This window comes from Amblyraja radiata, chromosome 11, assembly GCF_010909765.2.
Source record: "Amblyraja radiata isolate CabotCenter1 chromosome 11, sAmbRad1.1.pri, whole genome shotgun sequence".
Classification (NCBI taxonomy): Eukaryota; Metazoa; Chordata; class Chondrichthyes; order Rajiformes; family Rajidae; genus Amblyraja; species Amblyraja radiata.
The window spans coordinates 7,338,648-7,366,426 of record NC_045966.1 but is presented as its reverse complement, the minus strand read 5'-3'; the positions used below and the strand labels follow the sequence as shown (position 1 = coordinate 7,366,426).

Below are 27,779 nucleotides of genomic sequence, written 5' to 3'. Positions count from 1 at the left end.
GCATTTAGCTCTACTGCCAGAGTTACAACAGCTCCCAAGAGTTCCCCAACTTTGCCTTAAAGTAGAGTCTGCTACCGAAATGCCAACGACAGGTTGAAGATAGTCCCCAATGGAACAATACCACTGAAATTGTTTATAGTACATACCTGCGGCTGTGCTTGGAGAGAGTTTTCGAAAGGCCGAGTGCTTCCATCTTCAATACCATTCGGGGACCAGGGCTTGTTTTCATTCCTGGAATAAAGTAGCATCAATCTTGAATGATGGATGGCTAGGAATGTTTCTACAAGTAAAAACCAACAGAAGAATTCACACTGATAGCCGGAACCACAATATATGAAAACTGGGCCGGAATTCAGAAACAAACCAGGCAGCACACAAGTTGCCGACTCCAGCAATCTACGATTTTATTGATAGTAGATGTGGTAATTTCTAGCATTCAACAGGTAAAAATTGATCAACACATAACCGCACAAGGGTCTAAAAATTGAACACAAGGTTCGCCTTCTAAGTTATTATTCTTTTCATTTGGCCACCAACATGGAAAATCATTAGAAATTCATGCTCTTGATATTGTAATCTTCCTGTCAGATAAAGCACAATAGGAATATGTAAACATGTTTACCATCTCCCTAAAATTTCCATTCATTTAAAATTAATAATAATTTAATTCACCAAGCTCCAAAAATAAACCAAGCCCAGCTTCATTCAATTAAAAAAAAAAAAAAACAATAATATTTCTATTAACCTAATAAAAATGTACGTCCCAAAACATATCAGAAATTATTGATAATTCTCCAGGGATAAAGATCTACTGGGTAGGAAAGAACTGCAGATGCTGGGCTATACCGAAGATAGACACAAAATGCTGGAGTAACTCAGCGGGACAGACAGCGTCTCTCGAGAGAAGGAATGGGTGGCGTTTTGGGTGTCTGATGAAGGGTCTCAACCTGAAAAGTCACCCATTCCTTCTCTCCAGAGGATAATAGGACTTTATGGTTACGACTTTTAACATTTCTTTTTAAAATTCAGACTGGAAGGGTATAAGATGGCGCCCAAAATGTGGCGACTCTTGTGCGCTACCTCAGTGCATCTAACAGTCTTGCACAACACCTATCCATGTCCTCCAGAGATGCTGCCTGAACCAAGACGGACACAAATTGCTGGAGTAATTAAGCAAGTTAGGCAGCATCTCTGGAGAAAAATAATAAGGTGATGTCCTGGGACAGAACCCTTCTTCGGACTGAAAGTAGATGTGGGGTGGGGGGAGGGGGGGGGGGAGTAAATCTGGAGGCAAGACGAGGTCAGAACAAGGGCCGGCAACAGATGACCTCAGGAAGAGTGGAGCCCGTCTACCAACCCACTACTGTAGATCTATTACAAATGTCAGCGTTATAAAATGCAATGGAACAAAGTTCAGTGTTTAGCTCATTAAGGGTTTAGAAGTGAACCCTTAATACACTCCAGGGACATGTATTGCTTTGCATGGAATACACAATGCCCATGAATGCTGCATTAATGACAGCAGCAGAGGCTAGGAATGATTGTAATGAAAGTGCGTATCGCACAACACCCTTTAAGACTATGATATACAGCAGGGTACATAACACAAGCATCAATTGTGTGGTTACCAAGTGCCACTAAATTGGTCGGTCACCAACATCAAAGCCTTGTGATGACAGGACTTGATTTATGCGTTGCACATTTCAAGATGTAAGAGTGAAATAGACCAGTGACAACTTTAAAAAAATCATGACCTAACCTCTTTAATGAGGCGCAGCGGTAGAGCTGCTGCCTTGCAGCGCCAGAGACCCGGGTTCGATCCCGACTGCTGGTGCTTGTCTGTACATTCTCACCATGACCACGTAGGTTTCCCCCATGATTTTCTGTTTCTTCCCAAACTCCAAAGACCTACAGGTTTGTAGGTTGATTGGCTTGGTATAAATGTAAATTGTCCCGAGTGTGCAGGATAGTGTTAGTGTGCGGGGATCGCTGGTCGGCGCGCACTCTGGACTTTTTCTTCGTTGCATCTCGCAACAAAACTAAAAAGTACCATAATCCCTCCATGCTACCCATGTTAAGATGAGAGTGATACTAAAAATTAATAGCAATTCCCCAGGGACAAAGATCACACGTGTCAGCATTATAAAATGAAATGGAATAACTTTCTGTATTTCCCTTAAGTGTTTTCACATAAACTCATAGTACACTCAGAATCATAGAGGCTTACAGCATGGAAACAGGCCCTTTGCCCCAACATGTTCCAGCTACACTAGTCCCACCTGCCTTTGTTTGTTACATATTGTGTCCCTCCAAACCCGTCCTATCCACGGACGTAACGGCTGGATAGTCCCTGCCATGACTACACAAGAGACTGTGCGTCTACCCGATCTATTTCCCTCATGATTTGATACACCTCTATAACATCTCCCCTCATCCTCCTGCACTCCAAGGAATAGAGTCCCAGCCTATTCAACCTCTCCCTATAGCTCAGACCCGCTAGTCCTGGCAACATCCTTGTAAATCTTCCCTGCAACCCTTACACTCCAGGGAAACGTTTCCACCACACAGGCAGTATCTCTGGAGAGAAGGACTGGGTGATGTTGCAGGCCCAGACCCTTCTTCAGACTCAGAGGGGGAGCAGCACGTTCACAAAATAGGGGAGTAGAATTAGGCCATTCGGCCCATCGAGTCAACTCCACCATTCATCATGGGTGATCTATGCTTCCTCATCTCATTTTCCTGCCCTCCCCATAACCCTCAACACCCGTTCTAATCAATAATTTATCTCTGCCTTAAAAATATCCACTGACTTGGCCTCCACAGCCCTGTGGCCAATGAGTTCCACAGATTAACTATCCTCTCACTAAAGAAGTTCCACTTCACCTCCTTTCTGAAAGTGCACCCTTTAATTCTGAGGCTATGACCTCTGGCACCTAGACTCTCCCACCAGTGGAAACATCCTCTCCACATCCATGAGAGGGTGTTGCAGAACTTTCGTCAGACAGAGGAGAACTTCTTCAAAGTAGATGCACCTTTCAGATGTTACAGTGGAGCAGACAAAATGCTGGAGTAATACAGTGGCGGCATCTCTGGAGAGAAGTAAATGGGTGTCGTTTCAGGCCGAGATCATTCTTCAAATCTTGATGGATTACTGCTTACTTGATGAAGCAGAGATCTGATTACTGATGACAAGTTCTTTGTACTTTCTAGATGGAGGGTGTGTGGGACAGGTGGGTGTAATAGACAAGCTGTCATTATCATTGCAGGTTAAGTGACATATGAAATGAAGAGCAATCAGCTGTTCCTGCCCTCAGAAAATGCAAAGATCTTCCAACTAGTTTAGTGTCACATATACTGAGGTACAGAAAAAAGCTTTTAGTTGCATGCTAACCAGTCAACAGAAAGACTATATATGATTTCAATCGATCAGTCCACAGATACATGATAAAATAAATAACATTTAGTGCAAGATGAAGTTTAATAAAGTCTGATTAAAGAGAGTCTGAGGGTTTCCAACTACAAGTCTTTCTGATTTCTAGATTTCCTAACTCCATGGGACAATATCAACTATCTTCATTTTCTGCACGCATTGCATTGCACAATGCAATTTATTTTCCATTAGGGGTGGCACGGTGACGCAGTGGTAGAGTTGCTGCCTTACAGCGCCAAAGACACGGGTTCGATCCCGACTGCAGATGCTGTCTGTATGGAGTTTGTAAGTTCTCCACATGAACTGCGTGAGTTTTCTCTGATCTTTAGTTTTGTCCCACACTCCAAAGTCATACAGGTTTGTAGGTTAATTGGCTTGGCATAATTGTAAATCGTTCCCAGTGTATAGGATAGCGTTAATGTGCGGGGATTGCTGGTCGGTGCGGGCCAGGTAGGCTGAAGAGAATTAGACCCTCTATTTGTCATTCAGACCTTTTGGTCTGAACGAAATGTCGTTGCCTGCAGCCATACATGTAATAAACAACAAAACACACAATAAACACAAATTAACATCCACCACAGTGAGTTCACCAGGCACCTCCTCACTGTGATGGAGGCAAAAATCTTAGGGAGCCCGTTTTCATGCTAAATCACTAAACTAAACTAAATTAAGGCTCATGACTCGTGCTACAGTTGTTCCAGACGCCTGCAATCCACATTACCTTGTCCAAGAAGCCATTCTTGGTGCAAGGTTCACCTGTGATTATTAATAAGCTAAAAGCTAATCCAAGTTTCTCGAATGAACCTTGAAAGCTCATATTTCATTCTTGTTTGCAATGGAACAACTAAAACCAACACTCCTTCCTTTAAATAGGCATATGTGCAAGCATTAACACTATCAATAATTCACGGCACTTTCAAAAAGCCAGGAATTTATGAGGGGATTAATTGCTTTCACAAGAAAGGTTTAATCTCTATTTACCCAAAAGGGTTGGGTTTGCTTGTGAATCAGTTATGGAGAAATTGAGTGATGGGATTAGTCATAGATGTAGACTTAGTTGCACCAAGTGCAGAGTTGCGGATGTAGCCCTGTCCATCCCAGGCTCCCCACCATTGACTATCTACACTTCACATTGCCTTCGGCCAGCAGCCAACATCATCCAAGACTTGTTACACCCTAATCATTCCCTTTTCTCCCTGCTCCCATTTATTTATTTAGCGAATGCAAAGTCCTTTAGCCAAGCAGTTGCCTCTTGATCTGCTGTATGAAGGGTGACAAGTCCTCCTTTGAGTCTTTGTTGAGGGCATGCTTCAGTGATGTGTTGCATTGTTTGCTGCTCTCCACAAGCACACCGTGGGGTTGGGCTGCTGCCCCATTTGTGAAGGCTGGCCAAGCAGGGGCCATGTCCAGTCCTGAATCTATTCAGCGTCGTCCACTGCTTCCTTGGGAGATTGGTGCCAGGGACCGGTAGGGTGGGGTCTGACACCAGATGTTTATTTGGGACGTCCTTGGACTCCCATTCCTTTTTCCAAGCTGATTGGATGGTGAAATCAGCTGGTGGTGGGTTCTTCCAAATTGGTGGTCTAGATGGAAGTCGAGCAGTGGGTGGGTTGAAGATGTCCATGTGAATTGGCAGGTGAGGGGAGTTTTTGGTCTTTTGGAGCATCCTTTGAGTGAGGACTACTCGCCGGATGTGTGGAGGGGCTATGTTGGATAGGACAGGGAGCCAGGGGAGTGGTGTTGAGCGGATTGTTCCTGTGATGATCCTCATTGTTGAGTTCAATTGGGTGTCCACATGGTGTGTGTGGGATGACCTGGACCAAACAGGGGCACAATATTCGGCTGAAGAAAATGCAAGGGCTAGTGCTGAAATGCCCAGTGTGGGGGCTGCTGCCCCCCACTTTGAGCCAGCAAGCTTACTGAGGAGATTGTTTCTGGACTTCACCTTAGCTGCTGTTCTTTTGAGATGTTCCTTGAAGGATAGGGTCCTGTCAAGGGTCACTCCGAGGTAGGTTGGAGTGGGGGCATACTTCAGTTTGGTCCTGCTCAGATAGATGTTTGGTTCTCTTGTGGCTTCTGCATTATGGAGGTGGAACACACTGGAGAACACCTGCTCCCATTGGGAAGAAGATACAGAAACTAAAAAACAAAAACGGGAGGAACTCAGCAGGTCAAGCAGCATCTGTGGAGGCAAGGCTATGGCTGACAATTCTGGTTAGCATCCTGCGTCATCACTTTTAACCACAGATGCTGCTTGAAGCACTGAATTCCTGCAGCAGTATTTTGTTAAGCAATACATGTCCCCCCCCCCCCCTCCCCGCCCAACCCACCCCATGTTAAGACTCAACTAATTTCAACTTTAAACCATTCAAGCTGCTGGTTTAATGGAAATCTCAAAGCTTTCATTACATTTTCAACTAAAATTATATCCTAAAATCCAGGTGCTGAAGATAAAACACAAATTTAGGATCAATGCAATGTGCCGTAATCGAAAAGCAGTTCTTCTCTATTAAGTTCACATTTAAGTTCCAAATACAGAATATAGGGTAAATTCTGTATTAAAATACAAATATAGGAACACAGCAAATTATTTGTAGAATTTCATAGACACAGATGATAAAGTCCCAGTAAAAGCAAAGAACTGCAGATACTGGTTTACAAAATATAAAAATCACAAAGTGCTGGAGTAATTCAGCAGGTCAGGCAGCATCTCTGAAGAAAATGAAGGTGACCCTTCTTCTGATAAATTGTGGTAAGGGGATAGTGGAAGAAAGCTAGAAGAGAGGGACAGAGGACAAAACAGTGATAGGTAGGCAGAATGTGTAGGAAGGAACTGCAGATGCTGGTTTATACTGAACGTAGACACAAAATGCTGGAGTAACTCAGTGGGCCAGGCAACATCTCTGGGGAAAAGGAACTGGTGACATTTTGGGTAGATGGTCAGACGATAGATACAGGTGAGCAGGAGACTTGATGGACAGTTGGCTAAAGGACATAGATGAAAAGGTATAAAGGTGTAAGCTAAAGGATAGAGGAGCTATGAATTGTGAAGCCAGAGAAAGGAATATAGGGGGAAGGGAGAGGGGAAGGGGAGAAATGTGCGCTACACTGGTCAGCGGAAAGACAATACGCAACTACAATTGAACCCTTCAATGTGGACAGATGTACAAGGGAATAAGGTTTAGTGCAAGGTATAGCCAGTAAAGTCCGATCAAAGATCGCCCGAGGGTCACCAATGAGGTGGATAGTAGTTCAGGACTGCTCTCTGGTTGTGGTAGGATGGTTCAGTTGTCAGTTAACAGCTGGGAAGAAACTGTCTCTGAATCTGGAGGTATGAGTTTCCCCACTTCTGTGATGGGAGAGGGGAGAAGAGGGAGTGGCCAGGGTTCTGACTCGTCCTTGATTATGCTGCTGGCCTTGCCGAGGTATAAATGGAGCAACCGGGACTCCATTGGCAGACAGAGTGTCCACCGAAATGGTGGCCGAGCCTACACTTGGTCTTGGTGATGTAAAGAAAGCTATATCGGAAACTCTGGATGCAGGTTAGAGGAGGTGCATGTGAACTTCTGCCTCATCTGGAAGGATCGCTGGGCTCCCTGGATAGATGTGAGAGAGGAATTAGAGACTGGTGATAAAGTCCCAGGTAAGAAAGTGAAAAAACCTACAGAGAAGCAATGAATTAACCATATAACCATATAAACCATATAACAATTACAGCACGGAAACAGGCCATCTCGGCCCTACAAGTCCGCGCCGAACAATTTTTTTCCCTTAGTCCCACCTGCCTGCACTCATACCATAACCCTCCATTCCCTTCTCATCCATATGCCTATCCAATTTACAAGTAGGCGGAAACTAATAGATTTAGGAGGCATTTCTAACGGCCTTTATGTTCAAACATTTAAATCTAAACATTATATATTTAAAATATGTTTGCATTGCAGATGCTGAACCACTTTGGAAAAAGTCCAGTCACAACATGCATTGTAAATGACTTAAACATTTGAAATTCAGAGAATTAGATCCAACTGCTCTAACAACTTGCAGCAAGGCGAAAGATAAATGCAGTTGGGCGGAAAAAATTAAGTTTAAAGAGGCACATCTGCCATGAATCATTTGCAACTGGGTTTCTTTAAGAAGCAGCTCTTACAACAATGAAATGTGTGCAATTTTGGACAATACCCACAGGTGATCATTAATGGGCTTGTTACAGAGCAGATTTCACCGGGCACATGGCTCCCTTTGCATGGTGCAAGTCAAAAGCTTTCAGACACAGGGTTACTCCAACAGCGAAGCATCTTGCCAAAATATCCAGGTCAATTTTTCACCATTCACATTCAATGTTGCGTTTGGGAATTACCGTAAACTGTTCCCTCCTGGCGTTTCTCGTCCGAATTTAAAACACATCTCTGTTCACCAACAATCAACTGTATTTACACAGAAATGCCGGTTTTCATTATAAATCAGGAAGCCAACATACGATTTACAATTCAACATACACGACAATATCAATACGTGCTTTCAAAAATAAGAGCGAACGGATGCGTCCAAACCAGAGACCGTTACAAGATGCGATGAAAGGATACCTCGTGTTATTGGTAATTCCAAAACACACATTGCAGTAGTAGAGTTGCTGCCTTACAGCGCCAGAGACCCGGGTTCAATCCCGATTACAGATGCTGTCTGCAAGGAGTTTGCATGCTCTCCCCGTGACCGTGTTGGATTTCTCCAGATGCTCCGGTTTCCTCCCACTCCAAAGATGTACAGATGTTAGGTTAATTGGCTTGGTATAAATGCAAAATTGTCCCTAGTGTGTGTAGGATCGCTGGTCAGTGCAGACTGTGGGTCAAGGGGCCTGTTTCTGTGCTGTATCTCAAAACGAAACAATGTTGGTCTCCCTCTTAACTCCTCAGGGAAACCACCAAGAACGTAGATGTTCAATTTAATATTGCTTCACTTTTAAGTATCATATCCTGGTTAGAGGACCAGGCCGACCCTTGCAACACTGACCCAGTGTCACCATCAGGACAATAGACAGGCCTGTGTAGGAAGAAACTGCAGATTGTGGTTTACACCGAAGATAGACACAAAGTGCTGGAGTAACTCAGCGGAACAGGCAGCATCTCTGAAGAGAAGGAATGGGTGACCTTTCCGGTGTCTGAAGAAGGATCTTAACCCAAAATGTCACACATTCCTTCTCTCCAGAGGACAATAGGACTTTAAAAAGACTAATTTAAAAATTTTACTTTTACAAATTCAGACTGGAAGGGTACAAGATGGCACCTAAAACGTGACAACTCTTGTGTACTGCCTCAATGTGGTCTCCTAGCTCATAATCTTGTGCCTAGTTTATGGTAGGATTGTCACTGAACTGTATGTAAAAAAATCTCACTGTACTTGGATACATATGACAATAACGAACCATTAAACCATTGCTTCCTCTGGGAACCTTCTATGGAGTGAGAGAGAAGGAGCAGCCACCTGCTTTAGTTTAGAGGTACAGCATAGAAACAAGCCCTTTTGTCCACACTAACTATCAATCACCCATTCACACTAGTTCTATGTTATCCCACTTTCGTATCCACTCCCTACATCCTTGGGGCAATCTACAGAGGGCAAATTAACCTACAAATCCACGTCTTTGGGATGTGGGAGGAAACGCACGCGGTCACAGGGAGAATGTGCAAACTCCGCACGCAGACAGCTCCCGAGGTCAGGATCTAACCCGAGTCTCAGGTGCTGTGAGGCAGCAGCTCGACAAGCTGCACCACTGGTCCCTAGATAAAGGAAAATGGCCATAATTGACTCGTAAGCAGCATGACCCAAACACACGTAGGAGGAACACGACCAGATACCATCAGCTTTCTTCCTGCAAATGACATTGATAGAAATAAAAAGGGTCTTTCCCAAGTATGTTTGTCATCAGAGATAACTCTGATCTTTGAAAACTGACTGAAAAAAACCCACTCGAGCTGTGAAACTGGCAAGCAAGAACAGGCAGGATTAGCAAGACCAGATGGTTCAGAGATCTGAAACTTGGCAAAACACATTGTTCGGAAACAAATTGAACACAGTTTTTTGTTTAGGCTTGAAAAGGCTTTACCACTGGCAGGGTGGGGGCAAAAGGAAAAAAAATAAAAAAAATACACGTTTTGCCTAAATGCTGGTTCTCATGTGGCTTGGAATCACATGTGGTTTAGAAGGTTACATTAGATGAGAGAGTAGTTCTAGTTTGTCAGTTTTAGAGTTACAGCACGGAAACAGACCCTTCGGCCCACTGAGACTACAGTGACCAGCGATCCCTGCACATTAACACTATCCTACACACACACTAGAGACAATTTACATTCATACTAAGTAGGAGGAAATCAGAGATCTCGGAGAAAATACACGCAGGTCACGGGGAGAACGTACTAATGCCCCTGTCCCACTTAGGAAACCTGAACGGAAACCTCTGGAGACTTTGCGCCCCACCCAAGGTTTCCATGCGGTTCCTGGAGGTTTTTGTCAGTCTCCCTACCTGCTTCCACTACCTGCAACCTCCGGCAACCACCTGCAACCTCTGGGAACCACACGGAAACCTTGGGTGGGGCTCAAAGTCTCCAGAGGTTTCCGTTCAGGTTTCCTAAGTGCGACAGAGGCATCCCTCTGTACCGACAGCATCTGTACTCAGGATTGAACCCGGGTCTCTGGCACTGTAAGGCAGCAAGTCTACCACTGCGCTAGGAGTGAGCAAATAGTTGAGCAAAGAAAAATGAAAGGAAAGTACTCAAGATTTCCCCTAACGCTCCCTCTCCTTCCTATCTCCCTCCCTGCCACCCTCCCCCTTAACTCTTCTTCTGAACCTTGGCTGAACCCCCCCAGTTTCTCCCCATCCTCATCCCCCTCCGCCCAAAGGGGTTTGGAGGAAAAGTGGATCAGACGGAATAGACTTGATGGGCCAAATGGCCCAATTCTGCTCCTAGCACAAGACTTTATGACCCCCCCCCCCACTAAAAATCCTCAATAAGCTTTACTAACTCTAGTGTGTCGGATAGTGCAAGTGTACGGGATGATTGCTGGTCAGCATGGACTTGATGGGCTGAAGGGCCCGTTTTCACACTATCTGTCTAAAGTCTACATTTTGTGAGCTCTGGAGGCAGGGTGCAATGTATACTTAGTTTAGTTTTGTTTAGCGATACACCTCTGCGGCCCACCAAGTGTGCGCTGACCAACGATCACCTGTACACTAGTTCTATGTTATCCCACTTTCCCATCCTATATACCCGGTGAAATTTACAGAAGCTAGTTAACCTACAAAGCTGCACGTCTTTGGAGTGCGGGAGGAAACCGGAGCTCCCGGTGAAAACCAACACGGTCACAGGGAGAACGTACAAACTCCATACAGACAGCACCCGTGGTCAGGATTGAACCTGGATCTCTGGCCATGTAATGGCCCTGTCCCACTGTACGAGTTCATTCAAGTGCTCTCCCGAGTTTAAAATCAAACTCATGGTAAGCACGTAGAATGTACGTTGCAGGTACGTCGGAGCTCGGGGATGTCTCATAGCGGCTCATAACGCTAACGGAAGGTACTCTGGAAACGCGGCAAGCTCGGGAAGACTCGTGAAGATTTTTCAACATGTTGAAAAATGTCCACGAGAGCCCCGAGTACCGACGAGCGGCCATTACCGTAAATCTCCGAGTTCGAATCAGGGCAAACTCGGGAGAACTCTTTGAATGAACCCGTACAGTGGGACAGAGCTTGAAGGCAGCAACTCTACCACTGCGCCACCGTGCTGCCCAGAGTGATGTTCCAACATTGCTCTTCAAGCCAAGGTCAGTAATATTCACAAAATTGGAGACAGATAATCAGGATCTCAGATCAAAAACCTCATGGGAGACCTTCGAACTACCTTTAAATAAGAACTGCAGGTGCTGGAAAAATCAAAGGGGGACAAAAATGCTGGAGAAACTCTGCGGGTGAGGCAGCATCTATGGAGCAAAGGAAGAGGTGACGTTTCAGGTCGAGACCCTTCTTCAGAAGGAATAGGCGACGTTTCGGGTCGAGACCCTTTGGGTCTCGACCCGAAACGTCACCTATTCCTTCGCTCCATAGATGCTGCCTCACCCGCTGAGTTTCTCCTGCATTTTTGTCCACCTTTGAACTATCTTTAATAAGACTTTACCTTGCACTAAACATTATATCCTTCATCCTGTATCTGTACTCTGTGGACAGTTTGACTCTAATCATGTATAGGCTTTTCACTGACTGGATTGAATGCAACAAAAAACTTCTTATACCTTGGTAGATGAGAGAGTAATAAACTAGACAAAAAAAATAAGCAGCATTCATGGTGTCAATATTAAAGTACGATGCATTCATCTGTATTCGTGGAGATTACATAGCAACTGCGAATGGTTTCTTTGCAATAAAACTGCATGGCATTCCTTGAACAGAAGACTTATTTGCAGATTTTTTGGAGGGCAGCAGTTCACCGAGTTACATACAGGTCATGCATATTAACAGAGTTTTACGGAGGATTAGTCCAAGTTTCTGACTGTCATCAAACAAGAGCTCCTTCACATACGGACAACCATGCTTCAGTTTTGTCTGCACCTGCTATCTTTCAGAGGACCATGAAAGGGCTGGCACAGGGCATGTCCAGAGATGACGTGGATAGTGAACAGTTTCGGTCAACGAAGCTGTCGCAATAAGATAGGTCGTCTTTTTTGTTTTGGAGATGCAGCGTGGAAACAGGCCCTTTGGCCCACCGAGTCCACACCAACCAGCTATCCCTGCACACTAACACAATCCCACACATATGTAATATTTACATACATACCAAGCCAATTAACCTACGAACCTGTACATCTCGAGTGTGGGAGGAAACCGACGTTCTCAGAGAAAACCCACGCGGTCAGAGGGAGAACGTACAAACTCCGTACAGAAATGCACCAGTAGCCAGGATCGAATCCGGGTCCCTGGCGCTGCAAGGCAGTAACTCTACCGCTGCGACACCATTACAAAACTTAACTAAAGACACAAGCCCAACACACACACACAAGCGACACACACGCGACACACACACACAAAGACACACATGCCAACCAAGATGGCCCCCATTTCAATCCATGTACCTATCCAAATGTCTTTTGGGTGTTTGAAGAAGGGTCTCGACCCTAAACATCACCCATTTCTTCTCTCCAGAGACGCTGCCGGTCCCGCTAAGTTACTCCAGCATTTTGTGTCTACGTTCGACTTAAACCAGCATCTGCAGTTCTTTCCTGCACATCTGCAGTTCCTTCCTACACAAGTGTCTTTAAAAGCTGTTATTATAGTATCTGCCTCAGCTATCACCTCTTGCAGCCCGTACCATATACCTACCACCTATGATGAAAAATATTTTCTGAATGAGGGCTCAAAATATATTGTCAAAAGAAAGTGCCAAGATAGTGAATGTTTGTTTTGTCAAAAATAAAACAAGCTGAATAGAAAAGTACATGGGTGACACAGTGGCAGAGTTGCTGCCTTACAGCGCCAGAGACCCGGGTTCGATCCCGACTACAGATGCTTGTGCTATATACTGTGTGCTCAGTGATGCTCCATCTACAACTTTTCAGCTTATTACATCCAGGTCCAGATATACAAAGTTTGTACGTTCTCCCGTGACCTGCGTGGGTTTTCTCCGAGATCTTCGGTTTCTTCCCCACAATACAAAGACGTACAGGTTCGTAAGTTAATTGGCTAGGTATAAATGTAAATTGTCCCTAGTGTGTGTAGTAGGGCGTTAGTGTGCGGGGATCGCTGGTCGGCACAGACTCGTGTCTGCGCTGTATCTAAAGTAGACAGAAGAATCTAATTCAGCATCAAGAACTAACTGGATTTTGCCTGTGGACATCCTAAATTGCCACAATGTGGAAGTATTAAACATGCAAGATCGTGATCCAGATTTTTGTAACTTCAACAGCTGGTGTCTACATTTGCTGCTTTAGGGCTTCTCTCAACATAAACATCAATTTATCCACACTGGGCCTGGATCCTAAACCACTTTTCAATGTCATCAGCCATTAGGTTAATCTCCACAACACATTTGTTTTGTTTCAAGAACAACTGCTGGAGCCCGGTTTCCAGAGATATTCCAAAATGTTTTCTTCCTGCATCATTTGAACTCATCTAAGCAGAACTACCCATCTCCTCTGATCTACCAAACTACTCACCCCCTTCACAGTCAGCTCTCTGGAATTCTCACATTAAACCATTAAAGCATGTTTGCTGATACTTAGTTTAGAGATACAGCACAGAAACTGGCCCAAGAGTATAGGCAGTGAAGGAGTGTGAACGGGTGATTAATGATCCATGTGGACTCAGTGGGCTGAAGGGTCTGTTTCCGTGCTGTTTGGCTCAGAGATACAGCAGGTTAGAGGCTTGCCGGCCCACCAAGACCACACCGACCATCAATCACCCGTTTTCACCCGCTTTCTCATCGAGGGGACAATTTGCAGATCAACTAATCTACAAACCCACATGTTTTTGGGATGTGGGAGAAAACTGGAGCATCTGGAGGAAACCCATGAGCTCACAGGGAGAACGTGCAAACTCCACACAGACAGCACCCGATTTCAGGATTGAAACCAGGTCTGGTAAAGGTTTAAAAAAAGGTTGTTTTAAGTTGGAGAGAGAGAGAGAGAGAAGGTGGGGGTGATCGTCACACCAGACAGCAAGGTATTTGAGTTTATGAAAACAACTATTTATATGGCAGTGGAGAATACACCCAGTTATTTTGAGCAAATAAATAAAAATTACAGCAGCACAGTGGTGCACAGCAGTTCTCCCTGTGACCACGTGGGTTTTCTCCAGATGCTCCGGTTTCCTCCCACACTCCAAAAAGTCTTGCAGGTTTGTAGGTTAATTGGCTTCTGTCAGTTGTTCCTAGTGTGCAGGATAGAACTACAGGTGATCGATGGTCAGCGCAGACTCGGCAGGCCGAAGGGCCTGTTTCCACACTGTATCACTAGACCCACAAGGTTTCACATATGACAAGCAAAGCAATATCCAGCACACCCGTCCCTTTACAACCCTGCCCATTCAAACACAGGAGATTGTCAGTCAGTGAAAAGACAAGTAATTGTTAGTCGAAGGGTAGACTTGCTCGTTATTTACAGTTGCAAGATCACAATTACTACAGCCCTAGGCATTCCAAGTCTCAAAACGGCAATTCTAGACGTCTAAAAAAAAAAGCTGTAAAAAACAAAAGTGCTGAACACAATAACTGTCTGGGTTGCAGCTTTAATGAGTTATTGCGTAAAATACTGATTACATCATTTAAAATTGCTTACGAGGTACGATTTGATACCCGATTCAGCCTCGATTTATAGTCACGTAATAATCCGTTTACCCAAAAGGGATTCCCTATGCTTCCAAGCGATTGGTTACCACGCAGCCTGTAGTTACGGGCTTAATTTCACTGCATTTCTGAATTTAAGGATGGAATTAGGGCCAAGCACGAGGTGACACTGCATTTTGGACAAAATGAAGCCAAACGAAAGAGACATACCGCATGGAAACAGGCCCTTCGGCCCAACTTGCCCATGTTGGTCAATCTGCCTCATATACACTAACCCCACCAGCCGCGTTTGACAATAGGTGCAGGAGTAGGTCATTCGGCCCTTCGAGCCAGCACCGTCATTCAATGGGATCATGGCTGATCATCCCCAATCAGTACCCCGTTCCTGCCTTCTCCCCATATCCTTCTAAACCATTCTTATCTTGTAGGGGGCGCTCCTCTGTGTGCAGCCATGTCAGCAGCGCGTCAGTTTTTCCAGCTTTTTTTTATTTTTTAGTATGTTTTAAAGTGTGTATTTTGTGTTTCTTCGTGTGTTTTGTGTGGGGGGTGGTGTGTGGGGGTAAGGGGGAAACCGCTTCGGTCGCCTCCTCCATGGAGAGGCGACTTTTTCCAGGTCGCCTCCCCCGTGGCCTAACATCAAGGATCGACGCGGCCTTTCCCGGAGACACGCCCGGGGCTTCAGCGGCGGGCGCAGCGTGGACTCTCGGCGTGGAGCGGGCGACCCTCGCTGGAGGGGAGCGCTCCGTTTCGCTGGCCCGGGGCAGCCGGCAGCCTGAAGTCGCAGCCTGAAGCCGCGGTCTGCAGAGCTCCAGCTGGTGCGGCGCCTACAGCCCGGGATCCCTCGTGGGGGACCCGGGGGAAGAAGAAGCCATCACTGCCGGCCCGCGGCCAACTTCTACCGCGGGTCCGGCATGGACTTACCATCACCCCTGGAGGGGAGCTTCGACCGCCGGCCCTGCAGTCTACGGTGCTTCTGGCTGCGGCGGGGACTTTAAATCTCGACCGCCGGCCTGCGGCCTACAACAATCTAAAGCCGCGGTCTCCGGTGAGGAAGAGCCGATCCTGGACTGACTGGACTCTGGTCCTGTACATGGCGGTGAAATGGAGGAGGACTGGCCAAATTTTTGTGCCTTCCACCACAGTGATGAATGCTGTGGTGGATGTTTGTGTTACAGTTTTATTGTGTGTTCTTTATTATTGTACTGCTGCTGACAACCCAAATTTCCACCAACCCTGGTTGTGTGGCAATAAATTATATCTATATCTATCTATCTATCTATCTATTATCCATGTATCTGTCCAAATGTATTTTAATTGCTGTTATGAGTACCTGCCTCAATTATCTCCTCTAACAGCTTGTTCCATATACCCATCACCCTCTGTGAAAAGGTTGCTCATCGGGTTGCTATTACAGGTGCACAACCTTTTATCCGAAAGCCTTGGGACCAGACACTTTTCGTAATTCAGAATTTGTCGGTCTTCGGAATGGAAATTTTTTAGCGTAGATTTTAATGGCTGGCTCAGTGGTAGAGTGCTCGGCTCATATCCGCAAGGTCGCGAGTTTGCGCCTTGATCCTGGCAGTTACTCGATCGCGAGTTTGAGTCTTCAATGTCGTTTTTTCTTGCAGAATAAATGTTTGTATGAAATGCAGTGTAGGAGAGGTGTACTGACTGTGTGGGCAGAACTTTGGAAGTGATTGCCCACCAGTCTAAAAAGCCGCTGTGTCTCCCTGTCCCTGGGATAGCAGGGGGTGATCAAACAGCACAATACCCCCTCCCCCTCCAACTCCAGAGGAATCCGCTCCCCGATGGGCCGCTACCAAAGATCATAGAGGAGCTCCTCTATGATCTTTGGCCGCTACAGCGACAAGTGGCAGTTCGCCCACAGCCCGAGCTGCGCCCCCTCATCCGCCACCCCAAGAACAAGACGTACCTTGCACACCATCAGCTTCTGCCCCTACATGCTCCTCTGGAGTTGGAGCGGGGCTGGGCTGGAGTTGCTGCTGGCTGTGGGTCTCTGGGATCTCTGGGATCTCCGTGCTTGCAGTGGGCCTGGGGGTCGGTGGGCGGCGGTGGGAGCTGTGGACCTACGGACCTACCTCCGTGGAGCTAGCCAGCTTCGGAGCGTGGAGAGTTGCGGGGGCGAGCTGCTGCGACCCGACTCCGGTGGATGGTGACAACGGGAGCTCGCGGGTCTCCGGTGGGAGACTGCTTTGCGGGGCACCGGCAGCGGCGACTTCTCCCGCCCGAATTACGGGGTTGAGAGCAAACATCATAGAGGTTGAGAGTGACCTGGAGGGGGGCTTACAACGCCCGGCGCGGCTGTAAATTGCCGCGGACTTGCTAGCGCCCGCCGGGGGCTCCAACATCAAGACCGGGGCAGGGCCCTACATCTCCCGGCGTGGCTTTGAGTGGCCGCTCCCCGATGGGCCCCTACGACGACCCGAGCTGCGCCCCGTCATCCGCAACCCAGGTTCCTCTGTAGTTGGAGTGGGGCTGGGCTGGGCTGCTGTTGGCTGTGGGTCTCTGGGATCTCCGTGCTTGCGGTGGGCCTGGTGGTCGGTGTCTAATTGGTCCTGACACGGTCCTGCGAAATCGCCGACGTGAAGACAGTGCAAAGCCCCCGCGCCGGTGCAATGGGCGGGGAGCTGGAGAGGGGAGGGAAGGGGTCACACACATGGCCGGGAAGCAGAGGGGTGTAGGTGGGGTGATACTGAAGCGAGCGACAATCTGCTGCTGCTGCCTGCCCCGCTGAGTTAAAAAGTTCCCACGCAAGACTCACGAAACACTGTATATCGTGAGTCTACCGTGGGAACTTTTTAATTCAGCGGGCAGGCAGCAGCATATTGTCAATTATTAACCCTCCCGCGCAATATACCCTCAACTTCTCTTTTATGAATGGGGATTTAGTTCCCCTTTCTTCGAGGACCGACCGAAGGTTCCGCTGTCACCTCTGCGGGCCGCCCTCGGTGAACGTTTTCAAGGACCTTTCTTCAAGGACCGAAAAAATGGCCGCTATTCGGAGGTTTTCGTTATTTGGATCTTCGGATAAAAGGTTGTGCACCTGTAAATCCTTCCTCCACTCAACTTAACCGATGCCCTTTGGTTTTCAATCCCCTTCTCTGGGTAAAAGATTCTGTGCATTCACTTCATTTATTCTCATCATTATTGTAGTCCACGAGAAAAGATCCCCCTCAGCCTCCTATGAATAAAGTCCAATCCTGCCCGACATCTCCCTACAGCTCAGGCCCCTCGTGTTCTTGCAACGTCCTCATAAATGTCTCTGCACCCTCTCCAGCTTGACGACTTCCAAATATGCCAGTCATTATATTTGGTTCCTTTGCAGAGAACACTGGAGTGGGAATGATGAACCTAATCAAAAGCACTTTATGAGGCAATCATAAAGAAAGCCCACCAACACCTCTACTTTGAGGAGATTTGGTTTGACAACGAATACTCTTTCAAATTTCTACAGGTGTGCGGTGGAGAGTGTATCGACAGGTTGCATCACGAGCTGGTTCAGCAACTCGAACGCCCAGGGGGGGGGGGGGAAAGAGATTGCAAAAACGGGCAAACACTGCCCAGTCCATCACAGGTACCGACCTCCCCATCATCGAAGGGATCTACACGAGTCTCTGCCTCAAAAAGGCAACCAGCATCAGAGACCTACACCACCCTGGCCACACTCTCATTTCACTGTTGCCATTGGGAAGAAGGTACAAGAGCCTGAAAACTAACGTCCATGTTCAGGAGCAGCTTCTTCCCTGCAGCAATAAGCTCACAACTACATAGACCTGGGGGCATTTGTTTATTTTGCCTTTGCACTATTATTGTCTTTTTTTTTAAATAAAATATATTATATAGTGAAACTTTTGTTGTTTATTATAGTGTTTACGCGAGTCCCATTTATATATCTGTTGCACTGCTGCTAGTAAGGATTTAATTGTTCAGTTTCGGGATATGATAATAAAACTCAATTCTCGACTCTTATTAGTGGAACAAGGATTTGAGGCAGATTGGAAGTGTTATTTTTCTTGAAGATAATTTGAAACATAGAAAATAGGTGCAGGAGGAGGCCATTCGGCCCTTCGAGCCAGCATCATGCTTCAGCAAAGAACAAATAATATAAAATTGAAATCCAACCATCCAAGCTTGTATGTAGAACTGTTTTTCCAATGTCAGACACTAACTCTGAACAAAGTCCCCTTAACATAGGCAGCTGGTGAAAGGTTTTGTGGATGAGACTTCACTTCAGTCCAATGCACGCAATGCAGTGTTTAACCTTGAGATCATACGACAATTGGCTGGTGTTTGTGACAAGGGCAAGCGAGGCAATAGCAGGCAGATCATCTTAACCCAGTAAAATGTAGTCCAAGGCTTCCATTGCAGAAGATAGACACAAAATGCTGGAGTAAGTCAGCGGCTCAGGCAGCATCTCTGGAGAGAAGTAATGGGCGACGCTTCTGGTCGCGACCCTTCTTCCGACTGAGAGTCAGGTGCATTCTATCTTCTTCTTTCATGTGGCGTGCACAGCCTAAAGTTGTTGGACAACTTGTTCTATTTCAACTTGCGTTTGTGCACGTCGAGTTGATTGCATTAGTCGAAACAGGGCGGACCACGTGAAGGTTGCAATCTTCCACCCCAGGTGCATTCTATAGCAGACAAGTACAAATGTGGGCAGCACAGTGGCGCAGCGGGGGAGTTGCTGCCTTACAGCGCTTAAAACCTCAGTTCGATCTTGACTACAAGTGCTGTCTGTTTGTACGTTCTCCCAGTGACCTGCGTGCGGGTTTTCTCCGAGATCTTCGGTTTCTTCCCACGCTTCAAAGACGTAGAGGTTTGTAGCTAATTGGCTTGGTATAAATGTAATTTCACCCTAGTGTGTGAGGGATAGTGTTAATGTGCGGGGATCGCTGGTCAGTGCAGACTCAGTGGGCCGAAGGGCCTGTTTCCGTGCTGTATCTCCAAACTAAACAAAAATTAAAAGTGGAAGTATTTAGGCTTTACGATTGAAAGATACAGGGTTCAATGTCATTAATTTTTTTAAATGCACTCACAAGGTCCTGAAATTCTATGAACCAAATATGCAAACCACAGAATTCTTCACTTTAAATTTTATTACTGCACTTTAATCAAATGCACATTAGCCAGAATAACTTACGACAGTTGATTCTGCAATGATTAAAAGAATCACTGTTGCCTTGCCCTTTCTAAAGTCCAAAGAATTCTAATTAAAATGTAACATTCTTTATTCACTTTAATGTTTAAAAAGTTGCATAAAGCATTGAGTGCCAGTTTTGCCTGGAGAGCAAGTAATTTTGGAAAGCAAAAGAAATCAAACCAAATCCCAAATGTGTTGGTTAAAAAAAGCCTTGTTTACACACTGCTCACAGGTCATACATTCAGAGTCAAACAGCAGAGAAACAGACCATTCGGCCCAACTCATCCATGCTAACCACAGACAGGCCTGCGGTGGGTGCCGGAGGTCGGTCAAGGATGTGCCGCAGAGAACAAAGAGGGATCCGGCGGGGGTGGGTGTATGGGGGGGCGACATAACAAAGAGACCATTGGGAACTACATTGAACACTTTGTTATCTGGTCAGCACCCTACACATGGTGACTCTGCATACTTTTGCATGGAATGTGAAACAAAGAATTATAAAGTATCATTCATTCAAGATGTCCATCTAAGCTGGTCCCATATCCCTCTAAACATTTGCTACCAGCAGACCTGTTCAAGCACCCTTCAAATGGGAGCAACTTAGCGGGGCAGGCAGCATCTCTGGAGAGAAGGAATGGGTCGAGACCCTTCTTCAGACTGCATCAATTTGCAACTCATCAATCCCTTTGCCTTATACCTTCTGCCTTTCCATCTTCAGCCTTTGTCCAACCACCTGCCTTTCAAAACCCCTCTCACCTGTAACTACATATTACCCGCCAGGCTTTGTCCTGCCCCTCCTCATTTCCAGCATTCTATCCCCCTCCTCACAAATCAGTCCGAAGAAGGGCCCTGGCCCAAAACATCACCTTATGAGTACATCCATGCTCTCCAGACATGTGTCCTGGCCAACCGAGTTACTCTAGCACTCTTTCTGTATATGTATCTGGATCATAAACTTATGGACATGCTCGGTTTATGGACATTCTCCTGAATACTTGAGAGTAAGAGATGAAGAGCAGAACTACTTGGTGTTACAACTCAAACTGGAGAACGCCAGAGATGTATTATTATAAACACTTGAGAAGCTTCCATTTATGACAGTTTTCATATCCCTGCCTTGCCTCAAGGCAGCTGGTAACACAGTTAAGTGGAGATAAGGCAGTGAAATTAGACACAAAACGCTGGAGTAACTCAGCAGGTCAAGCAGCATCTCAGGAGAGAAGGAATGGGTATCCCTTTGGGTCAGAACACTTCTTCAGGCAAAGCTTGGGGGGGGAAGAAGGGGGGGGGAAGAAGGGGGGGAGAAGAAGAATCCGGGGATAGGAAAAGGCAATATGCTGCCTGACTCACTAAGTTACTCCAACATTGTGTCCATCTTTGGTATAAACTAGCATCTGAAGTTCCGTTTTATTACAAGAATATATATATGCTCGACAACAAACAGACTCATGAAGTGGCCTCAAAAATCAAGCAACAATCTGTAAAAAGTCAAAGTTTGCTCACTTGGATATTGAATTCAGTAATATAGTGATGGTACCTCTCCAATCATTGTGTGTTAAGAACCCATATGAATGCCCAAGCTGAAATAAATGGGGCAAATGTGCAGAAAGTTATTAAAATTAATTTCCAAAGTGTTGGTACTTGGCCAATACGTCAACTTTACATTGCAGCATGACAATGTTCTTATTTCATAAACCATTGGATTATTAAACACGGGAGGCTGTGGGCTCATTATATCCATACCAGCTCTTGACAGAGTAACCCACTGGTTCCACCTCACGACCTTTCCATGCAGCGTTGCAATTTGTTTCACCACCATATAGTTATCCAATTGCCTTGAAGGCTTTGACGCAAGCTGCCTTCACCCTATCTCCAGCTGTGTGCTCCACATTCCAACTGCACGCAGCATTTAAAGCTTTTACCACACATTACTATTAAATTCTCTCACCCTACATTTTACACCTGTGGCCTCTGGTCTTTGATCCTTCAAACAAACAGCCGTCCCACTCAGTCACCACTGTTCAGAGCTTGGATCTTGCAGAGGTGTATCGGAACATTTAGACAGGTACATGGATAGGACAGGTTTGGAGAAATATGGGGTAAACACGGGCAGGTGGGACTAGTATAGACGAGACTTGTTGGTCGGTGTGTGGGCAAGTTGGGCCGAGGGCCCATTTCCATCACTCTATGACTGCATCACTCTATGACTCTATGCAAGGTCCTCTGGATCACATCTTGTCCAAAAGAAAAGTGCTCTAGCCCCTCTAATCTACAATATGTCCACAACAATAATCTGGAGTCTCTGGAACTGTCTGATGCCTTTTCTAGACTCTCAATCTTGCAGTGGTGATCAGAAATAAAGACCAATCCAATTAGGCTTCATGCTTAAGAAAGAATTGCAGATGCCGGTAAAATCCAAGGTAGACACAAAATACTGGAGCAACTCAGCAGGTGAGGCAGCATCTACGGAGAGAAGGAATGGGCAACGTTTCAGGTCGAGACTCGACCCAAAACATCACCCATGCCTTCTCTCCACAGATGCTGCCTCACCCACTGAGTTGCTCCAGCATTTTGCGTCTACCTTCGATTAGGCTTTATGACTGTTATAGAGCATGGAAAGAGGTCCTTTGGTTCAACTTGCCCAGGCCCCATCTACACAGTTCTAACTGTTATAACATTAGAACTGTTCAGCACACATTCCTTGTCTCTATCTTGTCTCAATTGATCAAGAGAGTGGGATAAAGGTAAAACTATTACTATTTTAGAAGTTGGTATTGGGGCTTGCAATACAAAGACACATTGCTTCTTTACATCAAAACAACCATCAATGAGAACATTAGGCTGGAAGATATTTCTGGAGATGGAAAGACACAACATGTAGCAGTAATTCGGAGCAACACAATGACGCAGCAGTAGAGCTGCTGTCTTCCCGAGCCAGAGACCCTGACCAGGGTTCGATCCCGATTACAGGTGCTGTCTGTACAGAGTTTTAAACGTTCTCCCCGTGACCAGCATAGGATTTTCTCCAGGTGCTCCCGTTTCCTCCCACACTCCAAAAAGACGTACAGGTTTGTAGGTCAATTGGCTTCGGTAAAAAAAGCAAATTATCCTACACACTAGGGACAGTGTCAGTATAGGGGGTGATCGGCGGATATCCACACTGTATCTCTAAAGTCTAAAGCAATGTCAGACTCAACAGTTCAGCAAGCATCCATGGAGAACATGAACAGGTGATGTTTCAGGTCTGGAAGTCATCTATCCATGTGTTCCCGGGATGCTGCCTGACCCGCTGAGTTACTCCAGCATTTGTGTCTTTCCTTGACAAAGCAGCACCTCTTTTGCATACCTAGAGTAGTTTTGGACTGAAGACACTGACCTGTTTATAGAAAGTGTAAGCTGGTCCATACATGCCTTGATCTTGTTTTGGGCATCCAGATGGCTCATATTCTCCGTGCTGTCATCGTTGATAGCTACAATGATATCTCCGGGGCACAGGTTTGCTGAGGAGGCTTTACTTCCAGGAGTAACCTACAACAAAATTTAAAAATGATTACAAATTAAATCCACAAAGCATGTGTTAATCATAGAAACATTGAAAAGAGGTGCAGGAGTAGGCCATTCGGCCCTTCGAGCCTGCACCGCCATTCAATATGATCATGGCTGATCATCCAACTCAGTATCCTGTACCTGCCTTCTCTCCATACCCCCTGATCCCTTTTGCCACAAGGGCCACATCTAACTCTCTCTTAAATATAGCCAATGAACTGGCCACAACTACCTTCTGTGGCAGAGAGTTCCAGAGATTCACCACCGTGTGAAAAATGTTTTTCTCATCTCGGTCCGAAAGGATTTCCCCTTTATCCTTAAACTGTGACCCCTTTAGTTTGACATATTAGTTTGAGTGGGGGCTGATTATTTGACTAGGGCTGAATAAGACATGGGCAAAACGCTTTGAATTGTTACAATACATCTTGGAAAGATGCAATTAAGTTAAAATCATGTCATCACATGTATGTGGTGTGCTTTACCTTGGTAACTACAGCTTTTCCTCACAAAACAAATCTCTGGTGCACTGCAATTTAGGTTTAGGTGAAGGGGAGAAGATTTAATAGGAATCTGAGGGGTAACTTTTTCCACACAAAGGGTGGTGATTGTATGGAACGTGTTGCCAGAGGAGGTAGTTGAGGCAGGTACTATCGCAATGTTTAAGAAGCAGTTAGACAGGTACATGTTAGGACAGCTTTCGAGGGAAATGGTCCAAATGTAGACAGGTGGGACTAGTGTAGCTGGGACTGTTGGCCGGTATGGGCAGCTTGGGCCGAAGGGCCTGTTTCCATGCTGTATCACTATTTAGGTTGATTATTGTCACAAGTACTGAATGAAGCGCTTTGTTTTGCATGCTATCTAAATAAATCAGATAATACCACACCGCCTAATCTAAAGTACAATAGATAGAGCAGAGGAAGATAAGCAATCTCAACAATGTAGCACATCACTTCCATTGACATAGTCTAATAATAGCAGCTGGAAACTAGTTTGAGTGCAAATCTTAAAATTTTATTCAATGTCTTTGTTCCCCACCATGGCACCAGAGCTCACACAATAATTAATCTAATTACACAGTGCAAACCTCGTATACTCTACTAAAGTAGGTTAAATTCCTTTGCACACAGAATTTTGAATGTAAACACTATTCAAAATTCAACGTTGAAACCCACATCTCTGCCTCCCTCATCACTTCAATTCCCACGTGCATTGCTGCTATTTCCATTACATTATTGAAAGCTTTCCCAACTTTCACTGCGGAGGATCCACCCAAGGATTTGGGAAGTTATTACTCAAATCAGGAGAACAATCTTGCACAACACATTTAGAAAGAAGTTCAATTCAAAATTAAAAAGAGCCAAAAATCAAACTAAAACAGAAAACATTGGAGATAATCAAGAAGTCTTTGGGTTTTTAGTTTTAGAGATACAGTGTGGAAACAGGCCCTTCGGCCCACCGAGTTCTCACCAACCAGCAATCCCACTATATTAGCAAGCACTATCCTACACACATTAGGGACAATTTACATTTAATGAAAGCCAATTAACCTATAAACGTGTATGCCTTTGGAGTGTGGGAGGAAACCGAAGATCTCGGAGAAAACCGACGCTTGACACGGGAAGAACGTACAAACACCGGACAGACAGCGCCCGTAGTCGGGATTGAACCTGGGTCTCTGGTGCTGAAAGCGCTGTAAGGCAGCAACTCTACTGCTGCGCCATCGTGCTGCCCACACAACACATGTGGAGAGGAGAACACATGTAATCTTTCAATAGACAATGATCTGCAGGTGCAGATTTTTTTTTAAAGTGCAGGAGTAATTCAGGTCAGCCAACATGTGGAAATAACAAATTGCAGATGCAGATTTATACTAAAGATAGACACAAAGTTCTGGAGTATCTCTACAGGTCAGGCAGCATCTCTACAGAAAATGAATCGGTGACATTTTGGCATGGGCCCTCTTTCAGACGAAAAGTTTGACCCTCGTTCAGTCTGAAAAAAGCTCCCGACTCAAAATGTCATCCATCCTTTTTCTCCAGAGATGCTGCCTGACCCATTGAGTTACTCCACCACTTTGTTTCTATCTTAGGTCAGGCAGCATCCTTGGAGAACATGAATAGGTGCCATTTGGGGTCAGTACCTTTCTTTAGATGGAGTTTAGTAGGGGAGAGAAAGCTGGAAGAGAATTGCGGATAGGCAAGAGATTGGCTTTTAATACAACTGAATGAACAGACAGTTTAGAGGACAATTTAAGACCACTTGCCTGGCTTTGTCACGCTCCAACCTCTCAACCAGCTTTCACCCCTCCTACACTCAATCTGAAGAGGAATCGTGACGTGAAATGCCATCCATCCATATTCTCCAGAGATGCTGCCAAACTTGCCGAGTTACTCCAACACAGAGTTAATGTTTCAGATCAATGACCTTTCATCAGAACAGTTTAGGTTCATTTGCCCTTAGCTGGTCAACAACACATCTTACCTCCTGCAGCAAAATTGAACAACAAATCAAACTGAACATAGCAACAAAACTGTGTTCATTCATTTGTTCAAACTTGTGCACCTCCCACGAAAAAAAGTGTTAGGCAAAATGTCCACCATCATAATCAAGGATGAGTGGCACTCCGGCCACTTTCTCCTCTCCTCTGTCCCATCAGGTAAGACTATAGAAGTGTGAAAACGCACACCTCCAGATTCAGGGACAGTTTCTTCCCAGCGGTTATCAGGCAACTGAAACATCCTAGCACAACTAGAGAGCAGTCCAGGGCTACCATCTCCCTCATTGGAAACCCTCAAACTATCTTTGATCTGACTTTACTGGCTTTATCTTGAACTAAATGCCAATAAAGATAATCCCATTATCATGTATCAGTCAGTACACTGTGGATGGCTCGATCGTAATCATGTATTGTTTTTCCATTGACTGGTTAACACGCAACAAACATAAAAGCTGACGAAATGTGAGCAGAAATAACATTTCTTTAGAAGTACAATAGAAAGGAGATTTTTCAATTAGAGATCACGATCAACAGCAGGAGAGAATTAGATGCATCCGTTAAAGTAGATAGTAGTTCAGGACTGTCTCCAGTTCCTGGGTGAAGATTGAAGGAAACTTCCCTCTAAACCAGAGATCAATACGAAGCCATGGGCTGAGAGCACTGTGGCTATTAGAATCTCATTCCATTAAATAAATTAAACAAATTAGCAGGCAATATACTGTGTTCCAAATGCAACTGCACTTTCAATAGTGCAGTGGCTTAGTTTTGGTTTTAGAGATATCGTGTGGAAATAGGCCCTTTGGCCCACCCCGACCAGCAATCGCCCAAACACTAGCTCTATCCTGCAGACTAGGGACCATTTGCTGAAGCCAATTAACCTAATGGAGCCAATTAACCTAAAAACCAGAGCACCTGGAGAAAACCCACGCGGTCACAGAATGTAAAAACTCTGTTCAGACAGCATCAGAGGTCAGGATGGAAGCTGGGTCTTTGGCACTGGAAGGAAGCAACTCTACCATCGTGTCAGGGTGCCACCCCTTGTGCCACTATGTTGCCCCATCTCATTCCAGATATTAAAAATATTGCCAGGCACTCTCTGTTACGAATGAATATTGCACCTTCAATGGGGCAGCATCTGTTGAAAGAGGCCAAGTGTCAAGTCTGGTGACTCTCTCAACTGGGTCCAAAGACATCACAACAACCCTTTGAGGACCAGAGACGTCAACAAGATACAATCCCATCTCTTCCCTGTACGGGTGACCCGACCTTTTCCCTGTCGGGTCTACGTTGTCGTTGGGGCCTAGCACTGTGGAGCAGCCTCCAACCGGAACGACCCTGGGGCTCCTGTCGCGGAGCCTGCGGACTACTCACCATCATGGGGCTAGCCGGCTTCGGAGCATGGAGAGCTGGGGTGGCGCGCGGCTGCGACCCGACGCCGGAGCTCGGAGGCTCCAGCCGCAGGTCCGGTGGACGGTGACATCGGGAGCTCGCGGGTCCCTGGTGGGAGACCGCTTTTCGGAGCTCCCGCAACGGTAACTTCTCCCGCCCGAGTTGCGGGGTTGAGGGCGAACCGGAGCGGGGCCTTGCATCGCCCCGCGCGGCTTGAACGGCCGCGGGACTTGCCATCGCCCGCCGGGGGCTTTAACATCGGGAGAAGAATGGAACACGGGGGAGAGACAAGACTTTGCCTTCCATCACAGTGAGAAGGAAATTCACTGTGATGGATGTTTGTGTAAATTGTGTTATTTCTGTGTCTTGGTTCTTTTCTTGTTGTATGACTCCAGAAACCAAATTTTGTTTGAACTGAGGTTCAAATGA

At 45.8% G+C, this 27,779-nt stretch overlaps 1 protein-coding gene across 2 annotated transcripts in view; it reads right to left on the bottom strand.

The window, feature by feature from the left end:
• The window catches only part of LOC116978246 (PDZ and LIM domain protein 4-like), a 69,087-nt gene that overhangs the window by 25,517 nt on the left and 15,791 nt on the right, over nucleotides 1–27,779 (bottom strand). For both annotated transcript variants that reach the window (XM_033029244.1, XM_033029245.1), the window contains exons 2-3: nucleotides 23,295–23,446; nucleotides 147–231 (exon numbers count right to left, since the gene is read on the bottom strand). In XM_033029244.1, the coding sequence (XP_032885135.1) occupies nucleotides 147–231; nucleotides 23,295–23,446 (237 nt within the window). The remainder of the gene's footprint in view (nucleotides 1–146; nucleotides 232–23,294; nucleotides 23,447–27,779) is intronic.